We start from the raw sequence: 21,076 nt of genomic DNA, 5'->3' as shown, positions 1-21,076 counted from the left end.
TAGTACCAGTTCTAGATGCACTACCTCCACAGGTGGTCATATAATATTTTGAGGACTTTTAATAATCTACAATACCAATTGTGAGGTAAACAGAATTGAATTAATAAATATTGGTTTATGATCAGCTGTCCATGCAAATATGTTTTCATTTATTCATAAAATTGCTTATTAATATTAATACTTACAAATTTTTACTTTTTAATAATAAATACATATGAACTCTACTTAAAACAAAAGCTATACCTTTGGAAGTAACCTATATCTAACTAGTCTCATTTTCATTTCTGTCCCTGTATTTGCATTTGAAATTATAATTATCTTGAATCCTATGTTTATCTTCCCTTTGATTTCCTTTTTAAAATTTTTTTTAAAATGTATATTTATTTTGAGAGAGAGACAGGGAGAGAGAGAGAGAGAGAGAATCCCAAGGATTCTCCACCCTGTCAGCCCTGAGCCCTGTGGGAACCCAGGGACCGTGAGATCATGATCTGAGCCCAAATCAAGAGTCAGATGCTTAACTTAACTCAGCCACCCTGGTGCCCCTCCCTACCTTTGATTTCCTTTTTATTGTACCTTTATGAATTGTCGAAGGTACATATTTTTAATTTTCATTGTTTTAAATTCAGGAACTTTTTTCTACTTGATAGCTAAAAGATATTCATCTGTGTTTTCCACTGAGAGTTTTAAATGTTGTTTGCAGCATTTAGACCTTATTCTATCTCAGTTGCTTTTTGTAACTTGTGTGAGGTGGGGATCCAATTTAATTTTTATCATATATTTTTGTTTTGTTTTGTTTTTGTTAATTTTACCTTATTGAATAGGTAGGGCTCTATCTCACTGAACTGACATGCCATTTGTCATATACAAAAGCTTTATTTAATGCTCTTTTTTTCTTGTGCTGTCTTTTGTTTCATCATTCATTTTGTGAATACCATCCTGTCTTCATTGTTGTAGCTTCATAATAGTCTCTAGTACTGGAAAAGTAAGTTTGCTTCTCTTCCAAAATATCATGACACTCTTCTTCCTTAGAAATTTTAGAATAATCTTGCCAGTTTCTCTGAAAAACTCTTGTTTGAGTTTTTTATTAATTCGATTGATCGTATAGACTATTTTGGGATAATTAACATATTTATGATATTGAGTCTATCCATGAATAGAGTATACTTCTTTTCTTTAGGTCTTCTCTAAGATCTCTTATTCGGTTTTTAATTATAACTGTAGAAATCTGTACATTATTCGTTTTAGATAGTTGATCATTTCTGATAATTATATGTGGTACTTCCAAAGATTTGCTGTTGTTACTTGTTACTATGTTCACTTGCAAATGGCTTTTGTATATTGATCTTGTATCCATAGAAAATAAACTTTTTTATTGCAATACTTTTCCAGAGATGATTTTGGATTTTCTATGTAAAATTATATCATGAATAAATTTTGACAATTTATTTCTAATTTTTATGCCTGTAATATCATTTTTTTATTATTGTACTAGGTTAGACCTTTAATAAATGTTGCTTAGAAGTGATAATAATGGATATTGGTTTTTTTTTTTTTTTATTTGTTTTAATGTTTATTTATTTTTGAGAGAGAGAAAGAGAGAGACAGAGTGCAGGCAGGGGAGGGGCAGAGAGAGGGAGACAGAATCTGAAGCAGGCTCCAGGCTCTGAACTCTAAGCTGTCGGCACAGATTCAAATGTGGGGCTCGAACCCACTAGCTGTGAGATCATGACCTGAGCTGAAGTCAGATGCTCAACCGACTGAGCCACCCAGGCACCCCTGGATATTGTCCTATTGCTGACTTTAAAGGACAGTTCCCTACTTCGGTACCTGATGAGTTTCTAAAGTATTTACATGTTGTTAGTTGTATGAACTTATATGTCATAAAAAGGGTTCTGTTTCTGAAGAACTAAAGAATATTGTTGTATTTTAAATTTTGATGCTTGCATGTACTTTTTCTTTTGAGTCCTGGTGACTTGTGAAAGTTTCGGTCCAGACCTCCTGGGTGGTGTGTGGGGAGGTAGTTGGTTTGTCAGAAGATAGTTTGTCAGTTACTTCTCTCATCCTACCTCTTGTAAGATCAGGCAGTGCACTTAATTTTTATCATGGGCCCTCCCTTTTCTTTTCCCCCAGGGAGCATTCCATAATTATTCATTCCTGCCCTGATGTGTTTAGAGTAGGGGTAGTTACTGTAATCTTTCCTTCCCTGACTCTGCAACACGTTAATACTCTGTAATGTCATAGAACTGACTTGAGCGTAACTTGACTGCAGCAGTGGTCTGCCTTTTTCCTACAAATAAACATGGTGATATGGCATCATAGCTTATAATAATCATTAATTTATGTAATATATGAAAGGTCAAATTTGGCTTATGAAAGGCATTTTGGAATGTCACTGTGCAGTGTGGGTTAAGTAGATGAAGTAAAAGTTGAACTTATGACCACTTGTGTTTATTTTGGCAAACTTGTATTAATTTCCAAGAATATTCTCCTTGTCATGATACCTTGTTTTGTACATGTGATAAGTAGTTTTTGAAAGGTGTCTTTTTTCTCCTCTCTATTAACTGTTTTAGTACAGTCTATCTACTTTTTAAAAATTATTTGGTCTGGGGGCACCTGGGTGGCTCATTCGTTTCAGCATCTGACTCTAGGTTTTAGCTCAGGTCACCATCTCATGGCTTCGTGGGCTTGAGCCCTGCATCGGGCTCTGCACTGGCTGTGTGGAGCCTGCTTGGGATTCTCTGTGTCCCCCTGTCTCTCTGCCTCTCCCCAACTTGTGCTGTCTTTGTCTCTCTCAAAATAAATAAACTTAAAAATTATTTAATATTTAAAAATGTCTAGCAATGTTTTTCTTGTCTCTTTAGCTTTGTTGATAGAGGTTTAGGTCAGAGTTTCTTACAGTGTGGTTTGTGGACTATTCATTTCCTGTGGTGCTTGCTAAAACTGTAGAATGCTGTACCTCACCTCAGACTTACTGTTTCAAATCCAAGAGTTGGACTAGGGCATTCTCAATAGGAATCACAACTGATTCTTCTGTACTTAAAGTTTGAAGACCACTAGTTGAAATTAATTAGTATTCTTAAAGATGAGAATGCTTTTTCAGCACTTGTGTGAATTGACTGCAGGGCTCCTCCAGGGTTTGAATTATTACAGTACACCCAACTTAACAGGGGAGCAGAATCTCTTTGAACACATAGGCTTTCTTTTGTTTCAGGTGTTTCTCCCCATCAGTTCCCTGATGTGCTGTCCTGTCTTAAGGGAAGTGCCTCCTCCCTCAGGCTTTCAGGGTCAACATCTGTATGGAAACTCAAAGCTTCAGGTGCATGGATGGGAATAATTGCTCCCTGCCCCCTTGCCCCCAACGTCAGTAGGGCAGATTTAGTCTTGTTTTTAGCCATTGACTCATATATCAAGGAGTTGGGAAACAACTATATATGCTAAGGATACAGTCTTCCTGTTTCTCTTTTTGGGGTGTGTGTATATGAATCATTTCTGAAAATTTTTTTGCGTGTGTGTGTGTACCAAAGCATATGAAAGCTTATGTACACTTTAAATAAATATAGTAAGATTACTACTCTTTGTACCACCCTGGACATGAAATAGAACATTTTATTCTAGAAATTTCCTTTGTGTCTCCCTCAAACTGCCCCTTCCTTCCACATCCCACTAGCTGCTATCTTGACTTTTCTAAGTTAATGTTACTGTGGTATATTTACAAAAATAAATAAATAAATAAATAAATAAATAAATAAATAAATAAAATGGAAACATCCATTTAAAGTATATAATTAGATGAATTTTGACAACTCGACAGGATTCCCTTATATCACCCTTTCAGTTTAGTATCCCTACACTCCCTGTACCTGGTAACCATTGATCTGATTTCTATTACTATAAGTCAGTTTTGGCTGTCTTAGTTCTTCACATAAATGGAATCTTAAAATTCCTTTTTATTACATTTAACATTTTTTTGCTCAGCAAAATGTTTTTGAGATTCAGCCACGTTATTACATGTTAGTAGTTCCTTTTTGTTGCTGAGTAATATTTCATTATATGAATATTACAAACTGTGTAAACATGGTTCTTTTGGTGGGCTTTTGGGTTGTTTCCAGTCTGTGACTCTTATGAGTAATATGGCTACATGTACATTTGTAAGTAGATCTTTGAGGAGACATATTTCATTTCCTTTGGGCAAGTACAGAGGAATATAATTGTTATAAACTATTACTAAGTGGTTATTCAAAGTGGTTGTACTATTGTACATTCCTATCAGCCAGTGTGTTAAAGTTAAAGTTGGTCTACAATTTTGTCAACACTTGGTATTGTCAACTTTTATGTTTTAGCCATTTTAGTGAGTATGTAGTAGTACCTCATTGTGGTATTAATTTGTAGTTCCCTAATGACTAGTGGTTTTAAACTTTTTTTCATATGCTTATTGGCCACTTTTGGAGGAGTTTTATATATTGCTTCTCATATACAGTTGACCCTTGAATAATGTGGGGGCTGGGGTGTTTAGCCCCCATGCAGTTGAAAATCTGTATAGCTTTTGACTCTCCTAGGATTTAACTACTAAAAGCCTACTGTTGACTGGAAGCCTTACTGGTAACATAGTTGATTAATACAGTAAGCTAGGGAAAAGAAATGTTACTAAGAAAATCAAAAGGAAGAGAAAATACATTTATAGTACTGTACTATATTTCCTGGAAAAAAAAAAAAGCCACATATAAGTGGACTTGCACAGTTCAAACCTGTGTTGTTCAAAGGCCAGCTATTCTACCCAGTTTCACTTGGGATCAGCACTAATCATAACTAAAAAGTTAAAGATGTTGCTAGAGCTACGTTTTAGAAGCAAGTACTGATATGCTCACAAAACAAAATGAAACTGCATAATTGTCCTTCATTTTATCACTTTTTAAACGCCTGTTAAAAAGACCACTGCTGAAGAATGAAAACCCTCTTCTTCATGCCTCAAACTAACATTAAATTAATGTCTTTGATAATTAATTACACAAGAGAAATCTTTTTTGTTGCACAGGGTACAGAATATTTTGTTGCACAGGGTACTTTGTTTGCAAGTTTGGAAAGAACTTGCAGGACCAATGGCGGGTGGGCTGAATTGTGGAGAGGTAAGCAGTTGGGTCAAGAAAGATTTTTATTACAGTTTTGGTCCATGGGAGTACAAGAAGGAAGAGACTGATTTGAACTGGAAAAGGAAACAGCTCATACTTGCTGGGTTTTTGTTGGTGCTGTTCAGCCTTGAAATGGGTGGGGTGGAGATAAGTGGTACTAGGCCTGAGGCAGGATTGGCTGCTTAGCCGAGAGCTAGGTCGTCAGTGAAGCTGGAAGGACGTGGAGGAGAAGAGAGGGACCAGGAATGAAGAAACATTAGTGGCCAAGTCCATTACTATGGTAACACTAATGTGAGAACAATGCTACACTCTCATATACACAAGTTTATGTGTTATAATTCATGCCAGAATACATGCAAAATCAAATATCTTGTTTCTTTGAGGTGGAGCTACTTTGGGCTCCACAACTTTGGGTTGATGGTGTGGGGCTTGCTGTGTCCTTCACTGAGCATTTGAACTGGTCTGGGTTTCTCATCAAGAACACCCTTGAAGTCTTCTCATGAGGCCTTAGACAAAGGCTGTGGGGCAGAACAGGGCTGAGGAAGAGGATTTAAAGAAACCTGCAGCAGTCCACTGTCTCAGGTTTAAAATTCTCAATTTTTAGAAAGAAGAAGCAGCTCTTTGCACAAGCTTTGTGGGGTCAGTGGACACTTTGTGTGCCTATTCTGGTCATAACATACAGATTCTCAGAAGTGGCTTCTGGGCTTCTTTCCTAGGGGGCCAGGGCTTCAAATAGTGATAAGACTGCAGAACTAATAGAAAACTGACAGCATGTATTTCCATTCCTGCTGGTGGCATCAGAGGAGTGGTACCCTTGCACCTGAGCATGTTGCTGGGTAGATGAAGGCAGCATATGGGATGGCTGGGTTCGATGTAGGAATCACAATAGCCCCCTTAGGGCATGGAGTCCTGTATGAGGACATATGGTCCCAGGAGCCTGTGAATATTGGTTTTCTTTGGTGTTGCCATTGGCTTGCTCTTGGCCATCTTGAAGTTGGCTCAGGCAAACTCTAGCTCAGGGTCTGTAGTTTTCTGATGGAAATGAAAACATTTCCCTGCATTCTTGGCTGTGCCTGTGGCAGTCAGGAACCTTCTACCCGTTGCACTGCTGGAAGAGATAGTAGAGTTCATAGAGCTGTTTGGGTTTAATGCGCAAAGGGAGGGGGCCAACCAACAGAACCTTTGTTCTTCCTCTCCCTCCTGTCTTAGGGTTTCAGGGGGCTTTCTGTGGAGAAGAGGGAATGGGGCTCTGGGAGGGTCTGGAGGTAGGCAGGGAGTGTGATGGGGAGGTACTTTGAACTGGCTGTTTTCATGTATTCCTTACTGATCATTTTTATATCTTGTACAAGTAATCTGTTTATATGTTATACAAATAAATGTTGTTACTGAGTTGTAGTAATTTATATATTCTGAATGCCATACATATATACATACATATAATTTGTGTATATATCTATATTTCCCCCCTTAATGTGTAGCTTGTCTATTGCTTATCAGTTTATTTGAAGTCTAAACTATTTTAACATTGATGTTCATTGTTCCTTTTTTTTTTCCCAGTTAGTGCTTTGACCTAATTTTCTTGAACCTTAGTTTACAATTTTTTTCCCCTGTGTTTTCTTCTAAAATGTTTTATTATTTTAACATTTACATGTAGGTCTGTCATTTATGTAGGGTTTATTTTATTTTATATTTTATTTTACTTATTTTATTTTATTTTATTTTATTTTATTTTATTTTATTTTATTTTATTTATTTTATTTTATAGAGAGTGCAAGTGGGGAAGAGGGGCAGAGAGAGAGGGAGACAGGCTGTACACTCAGTGCAGAGCCAGGAGCGGGGCTCGACCCAACGACCCCACGACCCTCAGATCATGACCTCAGCCAAAATCAAGAGTCAGGTACTCAACTGACTGAGCCACCCAGATGCCCCAACAGTTTATTTTTGTGTGTGCTTTGAGGTGTAAGAGTCAAGGTTCATATGAAATAAATAAACCTTTGAGTTGCAGTTCATTTATACTTCTGGAAACACCAGAACTTAACTGTCCTAATGCTGGTAAGTTATTCAGTTACCCCCACCCCCCTTTATTTTCAGTTTATTTATTTAGTTTTGAGAGAGAGAGCACAAGTGGGGAAGGGACAGAGAGAGAGGGAGAGAGAGAACCCCAAGGAGGCTCCGTCAGTGCAGATCCCAACATGGGGCTTGATCTCACGAACCTTGAGATCATGACCTGAGCCTAAATGAAGAGCCAGATGGTTAACCGACTGAGCCACCCTGGTGCCCACAGTTACCTTTTTTTTTTTTTTAATTTTTTTTTAACGTTTATTTATTTTTGAGACAGAGAGAGATAGAGCATGAACGGGGGAGGGTCAGAAAGAGAGGGAGACACAGAATCTGAAACAGGCTCCAGGCTCTGAGCTGTCAGCACAGAGCCCGACGCGGGGCTCGAACCCACAAACTGTGAGATCGTGACCTGAGCTGAAGTCGGACGCTTAGCTGACTGAGCCACCCAGGTGCCCCAGCCCACCGTTACCTTTTTATCTTTATGGACGATTAAGACTTTTTCACATTTGTTTCTCTTGTTTTTTCTTTTTTCCTTTTTCTTTTTGATTTGAAGGAGTTCTTTATAGTCTAAATACTTTTTTTTTCTACTTACATATTTTGCAAGTATCTTTTCCCATTTTCAGGATGTCTTTTTACTCTCCTTATGGTGCCCTTTCATGAATAGAAATTTATTTTAATTTAGTCTTGTGTAATTAGTTTCCTGAACTTCCATACCCTGTTTTATAAAGATATTTTCTTTTATTGCCCCCTATTGTTTTTCTTGTTTTGCCTCCAGTATTTAAGTCTTATTCTACTTGGATCTGAATTTTATACATTGTTTGTGTAGGTGGCCAAATTCACTTTTCCCCTATGGAGAACCAACAGCATTTCTGAAAAGTTCTCCACCTGTCCATTAATACTCCACCTGATGACAATACTTTTTTTTTTTTTTTTTCTTTTTAAAGGAAAGCAGGTCTCCAGGACTCTCCAAGTATTTTTTATTATAGTTTTACTGAAGTTTGCATAAATATAAGTAGGCATAATTTTATTATGTTCTATTGTATCACTATTATGCACTAAAGCCAAAAGCCAACTAATGACTTAGATGTAAGCAGTGCTAGGAAATTAGTAAAATTTAGATTAACAAGGTTAATTTGACAGATGGTAGTGTTTCACAGAAGCTAACTTAAGCACTTACAACTTCAACCAAGGAAGTAAATATATGTGTATCAAGATATTCTTGTAATGTATTATTGTTAAACTTTGGAAGTAGATTTTATTGCTGTTGTCATCCACATTACATCTGTGATCCTGCTAGTCAGTTGATAGCCATTGTCTTAGAGTGGTGTTCTCAGCTTTTTTGTTGTAAAATCTTCACAGATGTGCCTCCAAATTTGATCATAGTTTAAAACAAGTTTGTCTTTTTAAAAATTTTTTGCTAAAGCTCTGTAAATGTAATTACTGCAGTATCTCTCAAGCAGAATATTGTGTGATTTAGTGTTGAGTGGAGTATACTTGCTGTGAATAACAGGTAACAATTATAGCTTACTTTTAAGTTAGTGCCCGATTAATATTATTTATTAGAACCTGTGAGTACTTTGCCTTGTGAACAGATCTTAGGACCTGGACAATCAAGAGGGTGAGCTAATGCTATGTAGTGTGATAACTGCTTTTGCAGACACCTTGAAACAGTATTATATACTGGAGTAATAATTGTGTTGTAATTGTTACTACCTCTTTTAGGGGTTGTTGCACTCTGTTGCGGTGAAGGTTTTAGACCTTTTCAAGCGTGCTGCACAGATATTTAGTATTTGAAAGCATGTTACAAGCGCACAAAAAATTTAGAATTATTTGGTAAGAAGACAGCAGACAGGCCTAGCTGTTGGGCAAGATTTCTGTGAGTTTGTCAGTTTGTGCTATGTGAACTTTCAATACGTATATTTAAACTGTTCACATTTGGGCTATGTTGTACAGTAAAATTTGGCTGCTAATACAATGTGTTTGTACTTGTTAACTGGGGAAATTTTCCAAGGTTTACTCTTTGATTTTCTGCTTTCTTTGTAAGCTGTCTTGGAGAGATCAATGTATTTTCTCACTCACATATATGTTCATTACTACCTAATTTGTATATTCAAAATTAATTAAATGTTACACCCTTACATAAACTCTAGTTTCCATTGCCTGTTGTACATTTCTGCTTAGATATTCAGGCATTCAAGTATTATTTCTTTGTGTTAAGCAAATTGAGAAATAAGTAGTACACTAAAGTCTTCTAGTTTGGTGGTGCGGGAGCCAGAAATGCATATATGATATTAGACGTATTTATAAGACGTATTGGTAGGACCAAGGAGAGGATATAAGAAGAATAGAAAAGGCCTCATCAAGGTGGGAGTGCTTGAAATGAGCTGTGGAAGACAACCAGGCAGATTGACGGTATCATTCTGGGCAGAGAAGTCCATGAGCAAGGGAAAATGGAACAATTTGGTGTCTTCTGTTATCTACCAGTAGCTTTATGTGACTGGATACTGTATAAGAAAAAGTAAATATTTAGTCTTTCCCTGATTCCTGCCGCAGAGCTTCTAGAATCCTCAGAATTTACTGTCTTTTGTATGCTAATGAGTTAACTCCTGGATGGGAGACTAGGCAGCTTCAGAGGCTGTAAAACCAGCCTCAGAAAACCAACCACTGTGATTAGAGGGTTAGAACCCTCAGCCCACTGCCAGTCCAGGGGCCGGAAATGAGGGCTGGAGATTGAGTTCAGTCACCAGTAGCCAATGATTTTATCAATCATGCCTATGTAATGAAATCTCTGATGCCTTCCGTACTTTTCATAACTGCTCAGTTAATCGTAGTTCTAGGATAGGACTTAGCATATATATGATTAATTTTTCCCTTTCTAATTATTTTTGGGACTTACTCTCTTCAAAATACAGAATTACAACATTAATATGTTGTTAGAGTATAAAAGTTGCTTTTGAGGAAGTTGTATTAATAAGGACCCAATTAGGACCCAAAAACCACACGGCAATTTGAATGTCAGGGAAAGTTTAATACAAGGAAGTATTGACCAGTAACATGTGATTAACTACAAAAATATGAAGAGAACTCTGAAGAATAAAAGAAAGAGTAAATTTGGGAGAGGTCTGTCCTAAGACTGAGATTCAGTTTCTAATGTAGAATTTGTGATTGAAGCCCACTGGGATGGGGGACATGTTTGCTGAGGTGCTGAAGACTGGGACATTTCTGCAAATAGTTCTTTTGTTTTTTTTTTATTTTCAGAGACAGAGTCGTGTACCTCACATGTGTGAGGGCATGTAATTGGGGGAGGGGCAAAGAGGGAGGGAGAGAGAGTAAATCCCTAGCAGGCTCCATGCTGTCAGAGCCTGACACAGGGGCTCCATCCCACAAACCATGAGATCATGACCTGAGCCGAAACTGAGACCCAGACGCTTATCCGACTGAGCCACCCATGTGCCCCTAAGAATATATATTTTATTTAAACTGCAGATTTTGTAGTCAAGATTATGACTTGATTCACAAAAGTTTTGATTACCCACATGTTTTCCAGAATGTAGGTGCTCTAAGTTAAAAACACTGTATCCCAGGGCACCTGGGTGGCCCAGTGGGTTGAGTGTCCAACTTTGACTCAGGTTATGATCTCACATTTCATGGGTTTGAGCCCTGCCTCAGGCTCTGTGTTGACATTTTGGAGCCTGGAGCCTGCTTTGGATTCTGTGTCTCTCTCTTCTCTGCCCCTCCCTGGCTCATGCTGTGTCTCTCTCTCTCAAAAATAAACATTAAAAAAAAAAATTAAAACACTGTGCCAAAATATTGGTATACTTGGGTTTTTGGAACTCAAAATGCATGTATTTAACTCTTTATAGACTTATATGATAATGCTGTGTAACAATACTTTGGGGGAAATTACAGGTAGAATTTCTATTTATGATGCATTTCTGTTATCTGCCAGTTAATAAGGTTGGGGGGGGCGGTTCTGTTAGGGGCATGGATATCATGCAGATGTTAGATTTGTTGTAGGCTTGGGGTGGCAGGAAGGGATATGAACTCTGAGGTGAGGAAGGATAAAAACCAACTATATCTTTACTTCCTTTTTTTTTTTTTTTTTTGTATTACATGAATGCTTAAGATTGTGGCTCTGGGATTCTATAAAACAATAGGGAAAATCTTCTTTCTAAATTTAGAACTTTTGGAATATTTAAGCCTAAATGTAAATAGTGAAGAATGAAAATGCATGCCTTCAGATTTGTATACCCGTAGAGGTTTGTGGTTTGTTTGTTGTAATGCTAAAGTTCTGTTAACCCAAAAAAAGATTGAGATAAGCATTGACTCCAACCATTCATGGGGTTATGATATAGATAATCTGCATTTGGAAATTTCAGCAATATTGTACTTAGACTCATGTTACTATAGGATTGAGAAGACCAAAACTAGGAAATGAAACTTTTTTGTGGAATTCTAGATAGAATGTGGAGAGTGTGGAAAGTTGGCTTGTAAGTGAGCCTGATTTGTGTATTCTTCTTGTTCTATCTCCAGTAAGCAGTTAGTACGTCTTTCCTGTAGATGAGTTCAAGCCCTATGATCTACTTACTCCTTCCTGTTCACCTCTGCAAACTGCTGTATTCATTTATTCAGTCAATAATTGTTGAGTGCCTAACACATGCCAGACACTGTACTAGTTACTAGGAATACATTTATGAACAAAATAGTCTGTGCTGTCTTCAGACTTAGAGTCTGGTGATTAATTAACCATGGTATATTATTATAATCTGTGGCAAGTGCCAGAAGACCCTTTAATCTTAACAGAAGGCAAGTGGTAGGTAAATTCGGGTTGGTAGATAGGGATAAAGAGGATTTAGACCATGAGAGACTCTTAAATACAGAGAACAAACTGATGGTTAAGGCGGGGGTGGGGGGTGGAGAGGCGAAAATGGGTGATGGGCATTGAGGAGGGCACTTGTTGGGATGAGCACTGGGTGTTGTATGTAAGCAATGAATCATGGAAATTTACCCCCAAAACCAAAAGCACACTGTATACACTGTTTGTTAGCCAACTTGACAATAAATCATAAAAAAAAAAAAAAAAAAGGATGTAGAATAGATGGGATCTTTTGAAATCAGTGTTGTTCTAGCACAGAACTGCCCCCATAGAACAGTAGAAAAACCTAGTGCACATTGAAGGTTTTCACCATGTCTTCAGTCCATTGAAGTACTCAGAGTATGTTTTTGCTTTGTTTTGTTTTGTTTTGTTTTGTTTTGTTTTGTTTTGTTTTGTTTTGGCTTATATAGCTGGTTAGAGGCAGAGGCAGGTTTGGGGCTTACAAAGAAGTTACATGGACATATTATGTGTTTGGAATTATCTGTCTAGGAAGTTAGGGGATTTCTTGTTATGATAAGAGATAACATGAACTAGGGCATATCCAGAAGGTATTTGCAAAAATAGATATATGTATGGTTATGTGCCTTGAAGGCAGCAGTATAATTAATTCTTTTTTTTTTTTTATTAGTGTTTATTTTGAGGGGGAGAGAGCGCGAGCGCGTGCGAGTGAGTGGGGGAGGGGCAGAGAGAAAGACACACACAGAGTCCGAAGAAGGCTCCAGGCTCTGAGCTGTCAGCACAGAGCCCGATGCAGGTCTCAAACTCACAAACTGTGAGATCATGACCTGAGCCAAAGTCAGACACTTTACCAACTGAGCCACCCAGGTGCCCCTAATTAATTATTCCTTGATAGGTGACTTTGAAGTACTACATAGTGCCTAGCAATGGTTTTAGTGAATGTGATCCTGAAGTTTAAGAATGTCTTGGGATTTTCTATCAAATTAGTATTTTGTCCCCTTTTTCTTAAAAAACTTGGAAGTGTTTTTAGAGATCATCTTCAGAGTTGCCTTTTTTTCTCCTGAAGATGGAAACCTTTGACTTTCTTTTGCACGAAACCAAGTTTTATTTATATTTGGAAATTCAGGAGCCAATGGCTGACTTATGAGTTATTCACCATTTAATGTAGAAAGGTTTCTTGTCTTGTTGTCAGTGGGGCTCTAGTTTTTTTTGTACCATTATTTAAGTATTTTACTTGAACATAGTATTGGATTTTTGCACTGAGTTTTCACTTTTCACTGATTCTTTAATCTCCAAAATCAAATATCATAGAGAAAATATGGAAAGGGTGTGCATGTGTGCACATATTAAGTGAGATGATAAACTGGTAGCAATTAAAACAGTCTGGCATACAGCAAGAGCATAATAAATGCTTACCTTCTTTCTTTGGTCTAAGCCAGGGATCCCCTTTTTTGCATCCTCAGAAGTTATACCAATGTTAAATATGGTGTATATTTACTGAAAAATATTTAAAACAGACCCAACATTAGGTAGGGTCAACTGTGGAGGGAAACAATTCATGTGGAACTCTCTGGTTCTTAATTTATATTGAAATTACTGATGCTTCTTTTTCCCAGAAGTGTGTATAGTATTCTGTTTTGCACATAGTGGGCACTTAAGGATGTCATCATGCAATAAAAATAACGTTAAGGAAGGAATCTGAAGGCCTGCATGCAGTCTTGGCTTATTGATTTCTATGGTGTTTGCACCTGCTGAATTTCTTTGAACATTTTGTCTTGCCTTTCTTGGTCCAGCACTGTGAACAGATTGCACCCTCCTCCTTATACTTTAGTATATAAATTCATACTGAAAAGAGGAGCTCAGAAAAGGAGCTCTAGAGAGGGAGGTTGGTTGTATCCATCTTGGATCAAAATTGCTAGTCCAAGAGGAGAGAACCATATGCAGGACATTTTTAGTTGAGGATCAGGGTGTATGCAGGCCAGAAATTCAGTAAATAGAAAGGTGCAAACCTTGAAAGAAAGACCAGAGTCTTAATTACAACAGAAATAGCAACGACAACAACATATAATTGTAGGAAATGAAGGTGCAGGTTTTCAAAGACAGGAAAAGCACAGCTGGATGATGCCAGTAACAAGAGAAAACTACAAATGAGGTGGCTTCTGTACCATAAACTTAGATTTTTTTCTCATAGCTCATCTCTTTTGATCTCTCTCCCATTTCTTGCTAACTAAGCTAAGAAAATTTTTTCACCTTTTCTCCTTCCCACTCAGCCTTCTTCCCCACACCATTTTCTCCTCATTGTTTAATTTTCTCTCAAAATTCATATGATCACAAACTATGCTAGAGATACTCCTGGATTGTTTTTTTCCCTAAGATACTTAGCTGACTTTTTTGTGAAAGAGAAACAAAACATCAAACTATAACTACGAATTAGAAAATTTCAAACACATTGCTTCTGTTTATTAAATACTCAGTATTCTTGCTGCACTCTGTATCAGTCAACTGTCACCATAACAGGCCACTCCAAAACTTAGTGGCATACCAAAATACTATCATCGTGCTCACAGATTTGCAGGTTGGTTGGGGTGGCTCTTCTCCACACATGCCTCATTCTTCTGGGCCAAGTGGGCTACCCATGGTCATGTTCTTTTTAAGAAAGTTGCAGAAGTTCAGGACGGAAGCCCATCCATGCAAGCACATCTCATATCTGTGTCCATGGCTATCTTTAATATGTTATTGATCAAAGCATGTAATATGGCCAAGCCCGTCATCAGTGCAGCAAGGAAACAAATTCTCTCTAGGGGGGGAACTTAAAAGTGGCAGAGGGTGAGGATATAGAGATGAGAGAATTAACACAGGCTCCTGTCTTTTCTGAGCTTTACATTTATGTTTACATTTTACCTTGTAGTCATTAGTGTGTATGTATACTATTTTGTGTTCTGTCACTTTAATATGATTTTGTAAAGATAATTTCTATGTAGGTTATATATTTTGGTATTTAAAAATATGCAGTTGTTTGCTTAACTCAAACTGTGCCTCTTGGTCCATCTGTATAAAAATAATATGAGATGCTTATTAAAAATATAGATCCCTTAGCCTTAACCCTGACTGCTCTGGAATTGGGGTCGGGGCCTGAGAATCTTCATTATTATCAAACTCATCAGGTCATTCCTCTGCACATTCAAGTTTAGAACCTCTTCCTTAGTGGGAGGACATCTGTATTGTTTCCATTTTTCTAGCATTATAAATAATAGCCAGCAACATTTGTATAAATGACTAATTTGGGGGGAGTATTCAGTAGTCTTTCCCTGATCCATGACCAAGTAATTTGCAGTTGACAGAAATAATGTTCCTTGTAAAGAATGGAGTTTGGAGGGCTGCTAGTGGTGAAATTACAAACAGGCTTAAGAAATCTGTTCAGTTTTTTTTTTTTTTTTAATTTTTTATATTATTAGAGAGAGACAGAATGCTGATGAGTAGGGTAGGGACAGAGGGAGAGAGAGAGAGAGAGAGAGAGAGAGAGAGAGAGAGAGAGAGGCAGTGAGAGAGAATCTCAGGCAGGCTCCATGGCCAGTGTGGAGTCCAATGCAGGGCTCAATCCCATGATCCTGGGATCATGACCTGAATTGAAATCAAGAGTGGACATTCAACCGAATGAGCCACCCACACACCCCAAATCTTTTAAGTTTTTTAATGTTCACTAAAATAAGACGTTGAATTAGATAAGAAGAATTTCTGTAAATATTTTCTGCATCTTTAATTTGTGATGTTAGGTATTGAGTAACATAGTCATGGTTCCATTGCTAGTTCTTGGTACTGTTTTAAATGAACATAGAAAAGTTGACAAGTTTAAAGAGAATTTTTTTTCACCTCTGTAAATTTGGCAGTTTGATATTTTTACTCAACTATTTTATTCTTCCTGGCATTTTATGTGACCTTGTTTATATACTTTATTATTTTTATTTTATTGTCAGATAGTCTTGGTTATTTCAGCTCTTTAATAAGGTTATTGGAAATGAAAATGCACTGATACCATGGTGGATACTGCCAGTGTTTATCCACTATGTGTTCTTTTCTTTTCTTCACAAACAGAATCTTGATTTCATTTTTATTTTTATTTTTTAAATGCTTATTATTATTTTTTTTTTTGAGAGAGAGAGAGAATGAGAATACAAGTGGGGGAAGGGCAGAGAGAGAGGGAGATACAGAATCTGAAGCACGCATCAGGCTCTGAGCTGTCAGCACAGAGCCCGCTGTGGGGCTGGAACCCACGAACTGCAAGATCATGATCTGAGCCGAAGTCGGATGCTTAACCAACTGAGCCATTCAGGCTCCCCTAAATACTTCAGGGTATATTTCTTAAGAAAAAAGATGTTTTCTTACATAACCATAGTGTAGCTATCAAATTCAGGAATTTAGTAGTAATAAAATATTACTAAGCAGTCCATATTCATATTTCTCCAATTGTCCCAGTAATGTCCTGTATAGCATTTAGTGTTAGATGCAATTTGGTTTCCCACGTTACATTTGATTGTCATGTCTTTGTGGTCCTCATTAATCAAGAAACTCATTCTTGGTCTTTTATGGTATAGACATTTTAGATATAATAGAGTAATTATTTTGTAAAGTGTTCCTCAGTTTGGATTTGTGTGATGCTTCCTCAAGTTTAGATTCAGGCAGTGCATTTTTGGCAGGAATACCTCACTCAGGTGATATATTCTTCTTGGTGTATCACACAACATGAGGAGACATATACTGTCATTTTCTCAAGTTATTGGTAATATTAAATTTGATTACTTGAGGTGGTGTCTGTTATGTTTCTTCATTATAAAGTTATTCTTTCTCCCTTTAAAATTTATAGTAAGAGAGTTTGAAACTATGCAACTATACTGTTTCTCATCAAACTTACACCCAACAGTTTTAGCATCTATTGATGATTCTTGATTGAATTATTACTAAGATGAGTGCAAAATATTTTCAAGAAATATTTCAGCAGATCCTTTTATTCTAGTGTGACTTATTTTTCCTGTCATTTCCATTGAGCTTTCTCTGTTTCATGGTGCTATCTTACAGTTTGGGGGAACTTAAGTTTTAAGAAATATGGAGATGTAGGAAGGAACATGGTCCTAAGTAGGGATGTTCAGGGAAGGGTTTGATAGTGGAATCCCATCCCTCTTTTCTCTTTTCCTCTCTAACAGAGTATAAGAGATCATATAGACCAACAGATCTGAAGTAAATGGGGACAAGTGATTAATTCTGTTTAGGATCTTTTATGACAGATTAGAGAATGAGATGATCTTTTTCCTCAAAGAGATCTTAGGATCCCCCTGATGTCATATACCTACTTACTGCATAGCCTGCCTTTTGACATGTCTTTTTCAAACATCTCAGGTGCATGAATGCTGACTAGTTAGAGCTGCCTGGGTTTCATTCAGTGGCCCCAGCCCCTAGGTAAAGTAGTCCAATGGATAAACCTGTTGTTCTTAATTTTGCTCAGGGTTAGCCATTGTGCATCTCACTCCATTTCTTATTAGGAGGGATAAATTAGGCAGTGAAGAATGGGCCAGAAACTGTTAATTCAGTAAGACTTCTTGGGAAGTAATATAGAAGTTCCCTTTTGGAAACATGGGAATGGAGTTAGGGCTCCCCACAGCATGGTTTATTCTTCATAAAATAATGAAATTTGTTGAGTCTCTCTCAAGTTCTATATTTTTTCTTCTCTATACTAGTTTATTTTTTGTCCCTTCCCCAAAGGTCATTTATTTTTTGTCCTTGAATATTTTCAGATTTTAAAATGTAATGATTTCGGTTTTTCTCCTCTAGCACCAGCAGACATTTCTGAATCAGCTGAGAGAAATCACTGGGATTAATGATGCCCAGATACTACAGCAAGCCTTGAAGGTATGGCCTCTGTTTTATGGCATATAGTTTATTTACTCCCTCATCTCTACTGCATACCTTATTTGAAAGGTTTTTAGTTACATTATGTGGTATAGTAGTAGAGATATAGGAAAGAAATTTTATAATGTAAGAGCCTTACTTATGCTATAATTTTGAGCATGTTAGTTTTCACAACCCAATGTTTCAAGATACCTTGGGGGTGACAGATGATCTCTGTCAATATGAAACACTTTTCATGCAAAATGGAGGGATATGAATCCAAATGCCGTGGCTAGAGTGGGGTGGGGTGGAGAAATAATGGGGACGGAGAGGAGGATAAAAAATAGGAGATTAATAGAAGGTCAGAAGCTTACATTTTTTTCTTTCCAAGAAGAAATAAAACTTGACTAACGTTTAACTAATTGCACCTTAAGAACATGCAGTCGCAAAGCTGTTAGTATATGCAGTAAATGAAGGGCATCGTTCTGGTTGTATCTTCTGAAATTCCCTCATTTCCACATGGAGAAGCCCGAATGAGTCAAATCACATGGATATGCCCATTGAAAAAGATCAAGTAGATGAAAGATATTTAAGAACTAGAACTGTATTTTAAAGTTATTTCCATATTGCTACTAATGGCTAACAGCAGGATGACATTTTTGCTACTGTAAGGCATACATACAGCTTCAATCCTTTGCAACGTGTTCCATGAGACAAATTTAATTATGTAATTTTTGATTCTGAGCCAAAAGTTTGTCATTTGTTTCCAGAAATAATTTTATCTTTTTAGATGATTGTAATCATCATAATAACTAGCAGTTATTAAGCACCTATAGCACTAGGTGCTATTCTAAGTACTTTATGTGGCTAACATCCTCCTAGTAACTCTGTGAGGTAGGTGTTACATTCATCCCCTTTTATTTTTTTTTAATTTTTTTTTTTTTTTAACGTTTATTTATTTTTGAGACAGAGAGAGACAGAGCATGAATGGGGGAGGGTCAGAGAGAGTGAGACACAGAATCTGAAACAGGCTTCAGGCTCTGAGCTGTCAGCACAGAGCCCGACGCAGGGCTCGAACTCACGGACAGCGAGATCATGACCTGAGCCGAAGTCAGCCGCTCAACCGACTAAGCCACCCAGGCGCCCCCCAATTTTTTTTTTTTTAATGTTTATTTATTTTTGAGACAGAGACAGAGCATGAATGGGGGAGGGGCAGAGAGAGAGGGAGACACAGAGTCCAAAGCAGGCTCCAGGCTCTGAGCCGTCAGCCCAGAGCCTGACGCGGGGCTCGAACTCACAAACCGTGAGATCGTGACCTGAGCTGAAGTCGGACACTTAACCGACTGAGCCACCCAGGCGCCCCCATTCATCCCCTTTTAAAAGATGAGTAAACAGGTTAAAGTGACTTGCTCAAGCTCACACAGTTGAAATGTGGAAACCAAGCAGCCTGATCTTGGAGTGCCGCACTTAATTTCTGCTTTTACTGCAGTCTTTGCTTCAGCTTTTTTTCCTGTCAGCAAAATGATGAAACAGTTTTGTTTAGAGTGTTAATGCAGGGTTTATGAAGCCACTGTTAAGTATTTGGAGAGGAAGCAAAAATGTCATACCTCAATTTTTATGATTATGACATTTAGATGATTGCTAGTCCTTTCTTTATCCTGATGAATATGATTCCATCACTCTGTGTCTGTTTTCAGAAAGTGCCTTTCCCATTCTCTGTCTCTGAGTGTGAGGCTGTCCCCTTACCTGGTCAGAGCAAGTTTGGGAATTCACTTTTTTTTTTTTTTAACCTGGGAACTGTGTAGAATATGTATGAATGTAAAGATTCAAATTAACTATTGTCATCATTTTCTTTGAGGTACCTTGTGTGACTTCAGGTTTTTTTTTTTTTTTTTTGAACTTTGGTTTCAGTTAACAGTAGTTGGGGGGAGGGGACTATTCTTAAACCTTAACTATTACCCAGTATAAATTTGTAAGATATTTAATAATGAATCAACTTTCTTAGTAATATACTGACAAGGAGTCTGCTTTTGGGAACCACAAGGTCATTGACTGATTTGAGTACTTTTATTTTAAAAATCTATTTTTAGCCCTCCAAAGTAAGTGATTTTCAAGAAATCCCTGTTGCATTTAGTTTATTATTATTATAAGAGTATATAGAAAGCAATTAGCACATTTCTTGGCACATAGTAAGAGTTCGATAATGTTAGTCATGGTTATTGCAAATTACAACTATTTAACTCATCTAACATAGATTATGTTATACTCATATTTTTGGTGAGTCATTTAAGAGTTTTATAATGGTTGTGATAATAAAGTTTAAAGCAGTGATGCTTTGGGGTGCCTGAGTGGCTCAGTCAGTTGTGTCTAACTTCAGCTCAGGTCATGATCTCGTGGTCTGTGAGTTCGAACCCTGTGTTGAGCTCTGTGCTGACAGCTCAGAGCCTGTAGCCTGCTGAAGCAGGCTGAAGATTCTGTCTCCCTCTCTCTCTCTGCGCCTCCCCCGCTCACAATTGTTTCTCTCTCTCTCTCAAAAATAAATATTGAAAAAAAATAAAAATAAAGCAGTGGTACTTTTCCAACTGTACTTTTACTTTTTTTCTCTTCCTGGCTAACTGGAATTGGAGTTGGGGTGGGGGTTGGGGATCTTATTCTTGCAGTTGCTCAGACTTCAAACCTTGGAATCATCCTGATCTTTCTTTCACATATTTAATGTGAGAGCAAATAATGTTGGACTTTCTGCTTCAGTCCTTTCTCTCCCGTAGTGTATACTCAACACAGCCAGAGTGATCCATTTAAAATGTAAGTCATACCATATCATTTCTGTCCAAAACCCTCCACTAGCTTCCTATTACAGTCTGTGTGTATGCTGGAGTTCATGAGGCCTTCATAGTCTTAGGTGTTCTGGCCTTCTGTTACAAAGATCACTTCATTATTAATATCTGGGTTTCCTAATGTTGTTTCAGTTATCTGTCCTAGAGCTAAGTCTTCTATTTATTAACTCTACAGACTGTAGAGATAGAACTGGTCATGTCTCTTTTCATTGTTTTGTTGTAAAAATTAGTTTTCTAGCATCTGCTTCCTCCTAAATTAACTTCAGCATAATTTTATTCAGAAACGTTTTTGATGAGAACTACATAAAATTTATATATTTAATTTGGGTAGGATTGTTATC

At 37.3% G+C, this 21,076-nt stretch overlaps 1 protein-coding gene across 6 annotated transcripts in view; it reads left to right on the top strand.

The window, feature by feature from the left end:
- USP25 (ubiquitin specific peptidase 25) overlaps nucleotides 1-21,076 on the top strand; it is a 149,249-nt gene that overhangs the window by 9,160 nt on the left and 119,013 nt on the right. The window contains exons 1-2 of one of the 6 annotated variants that reach the window (XM_042956093.1): nucleotides 3,189-3,316; nucleotides 17,845-17,922. In XM_042956093.1, the coding sequence (XP_042812027.1) occupies nucleotides 3,236-3,316; nucleotides 17,845-17,922 (159 nt within the window). In that variant the 5' untranslated portion in view covers nucleotides 3,189-3,235. Of the gene's footprint in view, nucleotides 1-3,188; nucleotides 3,317-6,981; nucleotides 7,024-17,844; nucleotides 17,923-20,649; nucleotides 20,704-21,076 lie in introns of those variants that run through there. The other 5 variants (XM_042956094.1, XM_042956095.1, XM_042956097.1 and 2 more) reach the window with 5 other exon arrangements.

Source organism: Panthera leo, chromosome C2 (assembly GCF_018350215.1).
Source record: "Panthera leo isolate Ple1 chromosome C2, P.leo_Ple1_pat1.1, whole genome shotgun sequence".
Classification (NCBI taxonomy): Eukaryota; Metazoa; Chordata; class Mammalia; order Carnivora; family Felidae; genus Panthera; species Panthera leo.
The sequence above is the reverse complement of the archived record's forward strand: the minus strand, read 5'-3'. Positions and strand labels throughout refer to the sequence as shown.